Source organism: Limulus polyphemus, unplaced genomic scaffold (genome assembly GCF_000517525.1).
Source record: "Limulus polyphemus unplaced genomic scaffold, Limulus_polyphemus-2.1.2 Scaffold3642, whole genome shotgun sequence".
In the NCBI taxonomy this organism is placed as follows: Eukaryota; Metazoa; Arthropoda; class Merostomata; order Xiphosura; family Limulidae; genus Limulus; species Limulus polyphemus.
In genome coordinates, this window is record NW_013669252.1 from 10,092 (window position 1) to 18,008 (window position 7,917).

General features: G+C 29.6%; 1 protein-coding gene across 3 annotated transcripts in view; it reads left to right on the plus strand.

Annotated features, from left to right (window-relative positions):
• The first annotated feature begins 4,450 nt into the window (after positions 1-4,450).
• LOC106469753 (ubiquitin carboxyl-terminal hydrolase 15-like) overlaps positions 4,451-7,917 on the plus strand; it is a 47,078-nt gene continuing 43,611 nt past the window's right edge. For 2 of the 3 annotated variants that reach the window (XM_022398307.1, XM_022398308.1), the window contains exons 1-2: positions 4,457-4,613; positions 7,438-7,528. In XM_022398307.1, coding sequence (XP_022254015.1) covers positions 4,593-4,613; positions 7,438-7,528 — 112 coding nt within the window. In that variant the 5' untranslated portion in view covers positions 4,457-4,592. Of the gene's footprint in view, positions 4,614-7,437; positions 7,529-7,917 lie in introns of all 3 variants that reach the window. The other variant, XM_022398309.1, reaches the window with a different exon arrangement.

A 7,917-nucleotide genomic window follows, 5' to 3' on the forward strand; every position in this document is an offset into this window, starting at 1 on the left:
TCACTTTCATTAAGTTGTTTTTTCTCCTGACCTTTAGTAATCCATCAGCAGAATCTCAATTGCTTTCATTAAGTTGTTTTTCCTTCTGACCTTTAGTAATCCTTCAGCAGAACCTCAATCACTTTCATCAAGTTGTTTTTCCTCCTGACCTTTATTAATCCATCAGCAGAACCTCAATCGCTTTCATTAAGTTGTTTTTCCTCCTGATTTTTAGTAATCCACCAGCACTTTCAAAATTGATTCAGTAAATGTTTTTCATCTCTAAATTATTCAGGTGACACAGGTCTGTGTTGTGAAATTAGAAATCATTGCTTGTAACACTGTTTAGACTAACATGTGTGAATAACTTTTATGATTACCAATATAAGTACATTTTATACTCACATTTACTGTTGTTTCAGAAATATCTTTAGTAATTTCGACATTTTTTAATACTGAAAAAATGTTTTTGATATGTTGCTGTTTTTCAGACACTATTTTAGGCCTAAGAATTACTACTTGTTTGCTAAGTCTGCAAGTGGAACTGATTTTATCATAGAACAGAATTAACCTTAAGTTAATGTGAAACTGTTCTTTAAAAAACAGTCACCAGTTTATATACATTTTATCAAACAAATTAAAATGATTTTTTGCAATGTAGCATTGCCATTGTGACTCGCATTAAGAGATATGTAAGAGGGAGGACACTAAGTTTTTCTGAGGAATGAACTTTTCGGACTTCTTCCAATTTATTCAGTCATCATATTTATTTGTGAACATCAGTATTCTAGAAATATCTCTCCTATCCACTGTGGATTTTAGTATTCATGCTCAGGTAATTCAGTGATCAATTCCTTTAGTACCTAGAACAGTACTGAATTTCTTGTACAATTTTTACTTTTTTCATATCTTTCTTGTCCGCTTGATGTCCTTTCCCTTAATAAGATAAAGCTGTTTTTTCTTTGGTCTGAGCTACATTGTTATTTCTTTGGAAGATTACTTGTATCTATTGGACACTTATATTGGCTTTACCAACATTGGTTTTATCTCCATCTTTTAAGAACTATATTCTTAGTCTTCATCCTCAGATTAAACGTCTTTGTTCCATGATTGATGATTTTTGTGGTATTTTATTGATCAGTTGAGGCATTCTTTGCACAAGCCTTGGTGAAGAAGAACTATCACTTTGGTTCTTTCTACGAGCCTACAACATTAAGACTGTTCTTATATTTTTCTGCATTTGAAGACCATTTCATTCTCATTTGCTTATCATTGTAAGCACAGTAAAATTTTAATACCCATGTTTTGTTTAGTTCTTGTGATGTTTGTGAACTGATACTTCTGCACCTCACTGATAGATTATCTTTCTTTTACTTCAAAACAATTTTCAATAATGTCTCTTTACCTTCGCCAGGCTTGTCCTTACCTGTCAACTTGCAGATTCTCATATCATTAAATTTATAAGTTGATTTTTGGTTTGCTATGTTTGGTTTAAAGCCAGTGTCATTTATCAATTTTGAGATTTTAAAGTTTATATAAATTTTTTAAATTTAAATTTCAAAATTATTATCTTTTTTAAGTGAGAGTTTAAGTTTGATTAACATTACATTTTATAGTCTCTTCCATGGTTCATTTGAATGATAATGTCCCTTCAGGAGTTGAGCTTGATGGATTCTCCATGTTCATATTTAAAACTCTGGTTGGAAGAAGATTCCATCTCAGCCCATGTGGAATATTCCCTCATCCAAACACTTAACACTGGAATTGTTCTAGAGTGAGGTGCCTCAGATGCTATCGTCTTTAGCCTTTTGTGTGGTTGATATTATACTTAACCCTTGTTCTAGAATGAGGTGCCTCAGATGCTATCTTCTTTAGCCTTTTGTGTGATTGACTATTATACTTAACCTTTGTTCTAGAGTGAGGTGCCTCAGATGCTATCTTCTTTAGCCTTTTGTGTGGTTGACATTATACTTAACCCTTGTTCTAGAATGAGGTGCCTCAGATGCTATCTTCTTTAGCCTTTTGTGTGGTTGACATTATACTTAACCCTTGTTCTAGAGTGAGGTGCCTCAGATGCTATCATCTTTAGACTTTTGTATGGTTGACATTTTATTTAACTCTTTTTCTAGAGTGAGGTGCCTCAGATGCTATCTTCTTTAGCCTTTTGTGTGGTTATTTTTCATAATTTGATACAGACTGTTCCATCTGTATTTTTCTGGAGGATTGAATAGGCTTGACAATCTTATGGCTTTCTCCAGTGAGATTTTTCACTCCAATTGTCTTAAACTATTCTTTTCTGTATACCTGACTTCAGCTATTCTTTTGATTTTTTTATCTGTTTGTGTGTTAAATAGAGCTAGGCAATTAGTGGACATTGCTAATTGATTAACTGACAGTCTCATTAATTGATTATTATGTCATTGAAGCAAAACAAAACAAATTATAATGCTAACAATTGAGTTTCAATACTCACAATGGTCAGAGCATTTAATGCATTAAACAAACAAAATGGTAATTTTCTGATGACTTGATATTCCGTGAGTCATGACATTAATTGATTAACTTGTAATTTTTATTATTTTACATGATGCTAATCAATGTAATCTCTGCTTATAGGTAATCAATTAGCCAATTTAATTGCCCAGCTCTAGTGTTGAATTATTTATCTGTGACACTATTTTATCCTTGCCTATTTCATTCTATCAATAATATTTTATTTCTAGCTTTAGTATTTTACTTTTCACTTCTTCCAGAAATGCCTAGTTACATTTGGTATTTACAAATAAGATTTGTTTAACTCTACATTAGTCTTCCAGGTTCTTCGTGGACCCAAAATATTTTGTAAATATCAGCACGACAGATTGAAGTACATACATGTTTGTTGTTCTCAGTAGTTTCAGTATTCGGCTAGTTTGTGTTAAATTGTTACACTTTGTTGAGGTGGTAAAAAATAAACAACTTATAATATTCAATGTTCATTTATTGATTAATAAAGGAAAATATTTTGAGTGTTAGTGGTTTTTATTTCCAAAATACTATCATTATTTAACTATTTTTTAAATAATTTTTTTATGATGGTGTCTGCTCAGACCCTGGAAGGAGTGACTATGTAACATTTTTACAGAAGATTAATGCAGGGTTAATTTATGAATATAAGTGGTATATCTAATGAGTTTAAAGTAATTATTTTTCATAAATGATGAGTGTACTGCCATGTAAAATAAGAATTTATTAAAAAACAGTTTTGCATTAAAAAGGTGTTGGCAAAATATTAGTATATATACCATAAAAGTGTTATCATAAAAAGTTGTATACATGTACTAATTAACTCTAAAGTACCTGGGTGTGTGGATTCAATGCACCTATTGTACAGTTTTTTATTGCATTGCAAAAACAACTGGATGAAATATTTTGAGACTGAGGTGAATTTTCTACAATTTATATAGCTTCAGCAAATAAAAAAATTATTTTAAGTGATATTTGTATGAATTTGGAGCTTTGAAAATTTGAAAAGATTCAATTATGATTTTCTAAGAAGCAAGTAAAGAGCATACCTTTGTCGTAGATTTTAATTACTGATTTTTATGCTTTCCTACTCTTAAAACTAAATTTTATCATTGTTTTGATTTTAAAAACAGCACATGTAGTTTCATTTTTACCATACCAAAATTATAAGCAAGCATTTTTTTTTTCTGGTGTTCACCAGAAGGTTTTTATCAAATATATGTATTAACTTTTTTTTTCACATTTATTTTCGGTTACTTTCTATGTCCATTCAAGAAGTTACTGATGAGTTCTAATTTAAATATTTCCTAACAACAGCTGTTTTGTTGGCACATAGAAACAAAATATGGTTGAGTGCAAAATGATCTAACTAAACCTACCTTATATTCTTTCATGAAAATTATTTACTATTATACATCACCACCACAATCAAAATGAAAAATTATAAAATATATAAAACAAACTCTTTGCAAGTTTCAAAAATTAGGACTGAAATTGTAGCAGAAGTTGTTTACAAATATTTTTTTCTTTTAGTAAAATATCACAAAGCTAAGCTTTTATCACTGTTCTATTCTCTATATAAGTCTATAATGAATATTGAGAAGAACAGAAAAGCATGGTGAAGATTAATCCAAAATCAAATGTTTCAATTTAAAAATGTTTTATATATATAGAATTAAATAGATAAAACTTTTTTTTAAATGTAATTCAACTCTGAATTTTTTTAAGATGTGGAAGAACAACTACAAATGTATTTTCTGTAATCTTAAAATTCACTGGTGCAATTTTTTCCTTCAGTTGGAGTGCATCCTTCCAGCCATAATAAAACCGAAGATTCATAACAATGTAATTAATGAATGCACAGCACTTCCTATTATCTAACATGGTAATACACTTGTGGTTTCTTTATGGAAAGAACAATAACTTCAGGTATTAATATCATTATGACAATTTATTTTACAGATGATAAAGGTGGAGAGATAAAAGATCATTTGATTGATGAATTAGACTATGTATTAGTACCACAGGAAGCTTGGGATCTTCTTAGTAGTTGGTACGGGACAGCTAATGGCCAGCAACCTATTGCTCGAAAAGTTGTAGAGTATGGAATGTTTGTTAAACACTGTAAGGTGTGTTTCTTTTTATAATTTTTTATTGAAATTTGGTTGTGAAATAGATTGCTATTTTTAAATTCTTTTTGAAAAGTGGTGTCTTTTAAATAGTGATGTCAAAGAAGAGCTACAGTACAGTTTTATGTTACTCAACTAAATCTAAGGATAATACATTTCTTAACCAGATCTAATCGTATCTACTGTAGATAAAATGAATATTGAGCATCATGTCTCGGTGATGACAGTTGTCATGAGTACTTGCTATGTAATAGATGTTTGAAGTCTCCTGTAACACATACTTCTTTAGGCTTAATTTTAATTCTTTTTATATGAGATCATTCATTAACTTCTAGGCCATTGATAGTATGTATGTCAAAAAAGGGGCTATTTCCAAATAAAAAAATACTGCTGTAGATATTTGTGATTAATTAGATCAAAGTATGAAATTGAAATTTATTGGTTAATCTACTCAAAGCTCAAGTTTACACTCCGTGATGAAATTCTAAATAAATACTATTTTGTAAAATGTTTTGCAGACTTGTTAGGATATATACTAACAATAACATATTTGTAAGCCTATGAATGAAATCTTTAATGGTTTTCATTTTCTGAGAAAAAGACAGGTGGTTAAACATAAAGAGATTGAGCATACCTTAAGTTTAAATAAACCAACAATGAATGATTGTATCTTGGTAGTATTATTTAATTAAACCAAAAATGAATGATTGTATCTTGATAGGATTATTTAAATAAACCAAAAATGAATGATTGTATCTTGATAGGATTATTTAAAAGAACAAAAAATGAATGATTGTATCATGGTAGGATTATTTAAAAGAACCAAAAATGAATGATCGTATCTTGGTAGGATTATTTAAAAGAACCAAGATGCAATCGTTCATTTTTGGTAGGATTATTTAAAAGAACCAAAAATGAATGATTGTATCTTGGTAGGATTATTTAAAAGAACCAAAAATGAATGATTGTATCTTGGTAGGATTATTTAAAAGAACCAAAAATGAATGATCGTATCTTGGTAGTATGATTTAAATAAACCAAAAATGAATGATTGTATCTTGATAGGATTATTTAAAATAACCAAAAATGAATGATTGTGTCTTGGTAGAATTATTGAAAAGAACCAAAAATGAATGATCGTATCTTGGTAGGATTATTAAAATTAACTAAAAATGAAAAAATGTATCTTTGACTCACATTTGCTCTATCCACTAATGCAAAGAGAATGCCTGGAAAAATGTTTGATTTTGAGATTAGGCACTGTTAATCCCTTTGGAATGAATGAAGATTTCTCTTTCCTTTAACTTTTTCCTTTCCTTTTCCCCACCCTACACTTTTTCTCTACCTTCTCACATTGACATTTAGTGTCTACAACTTTTTCATTCAAGGTTTGCACTCTTTTTCTTCTCTAGCCCATTCACTTTAGTTACCCACTTTTGTTACCTTTATATTATTTTTTTATAGTCATCCTTCACTCCTGTTAAGTTCACATACCTTTTATTGTTGTATCCCTTTGAACAATATTACCTGATGCAGGTGTTCATTTATTTTCTTACATTGTTGCTTGTATTTCTGTTATATATTTCCATTTTTTTTATTTAGTTTATTTACTACAATTAACTGTATTTATACAATTTTTATACTTTTATTATTATTATTTTTTATATGTTACTTTCATTAGCTTATTTGTAGCTTCAGGAACACGTTCTCGAACCTTTGAACCATGTGTTCTTTCAACCTAACTCTTATATTAACAGTTTGATTGTCACTGGTAACCTGATGAAGGGCTGTTGCCAGAAATGTCGTTTTCTTGTTTTATTATTAAAGTTGTTTTAATTGGGCAAGTGTTTCACCACTAATTTATATTATATTTTGCATTTTGTTATTTCCTCGCCTACATAATTCGTTTATTTCTTGAACTAGTCTTAGTATGAATCAATACCTCAACAACAATAAATAAAACGGAAGTTCATCAACTTGTCTTCGTGGGATTCGGTACCTTAACAAGAATAAATAAAACGGAAGTTCATCAACTAGTCTTAGTATGAATCAATACCTTAATAAGAATAAATAAAACAGAAGTTCATCAACTAGTGTCAGTAGGATTCAATACCTTAACAAGAATAAATAAAACAGAAGTTCATCAACTAGTCTTAGTATGAATCAGTACCTTAACAACAATAAATAAGACAGAAGTTCATCAACTAGTCTCAGTGGGAATCAATACCTTAACAACACTAAATAAAACAGAAGTTTATCAACTAGTGTTAGTAGGATTCAATACCTTAACAAGAATAAATAAAACAGAAGTTCATCAAATAGTCTTAGTATGAACCAGTACCTTAACAACAATAAATAAAACAGAAGTTCATCAACTAGTCTTAGTATGAATGAGTACCTCAACAACAATAAATAAAACAGAAGATCATCAACTAGTCTCAGTGGGAATCAATACCTTAACAACAATAAATAAAACAGAAGTTCATCAACTAGTCTTAGTGGGATTCAGTATCTTAACAAGAATAAATAAAACAGAAGTTCATCAACTAGTGTTAGTAGGATTCAGTACCTTAGAAACATTAAATAATGAACTTGTAAGGATTAACTAAAGTAGGCAAATATGGAGATATGCATGTAATTATGTCTCATTCAAGAAAACATTCAGTCGTAGGTTGCATTATGTTTGTTTGTTTACTTTTGAATACACATACAAATATATATATATATAAGCTTTAGTTTGTAATCGAAAGTTCACTTTTAGCTTTTGTAACGAGCAAGTAATATGTACTATTTCAGTTAAATATATTTTTTCCTTCAAATTCAGGTGGAAGTGTACTTGATGGAGTTCAAGTTGTGTCAGAACAGTGACCTGGAACATTGTGTGAGCCGTAAGTTTAGTAAAGCAGATACTGTAGGTAAGTTCATGACACAGTGATAAGGAGCCCTTTCTTTGCCAAATAATTCACTTCAGCTATAAGTGTAAAGCTAATATATGAAAAAGATAAAAAATTCCTTTAACCCTATCGCCCTGGGTATCCTTTACTGCGCATGACACAAGGTTTTAGTGTCTTACATTCAAAATTTTATTAAACTACTTTTTATTTATGTTATACCAATTAGAATAGCATAAAGCCTAAGCTAATAATCCATATTTTGATAGTATACAAGATTAAGTTCTCAATTATACAAGGGAATATACAAAAAAATCCTGAATTTCCATTAATGTGACCCATTTGTCTTAACATGTTATCATCCCTATTTTATCTATGACCCCTCGAAAATGTAAGAAATTAAACATAAATTA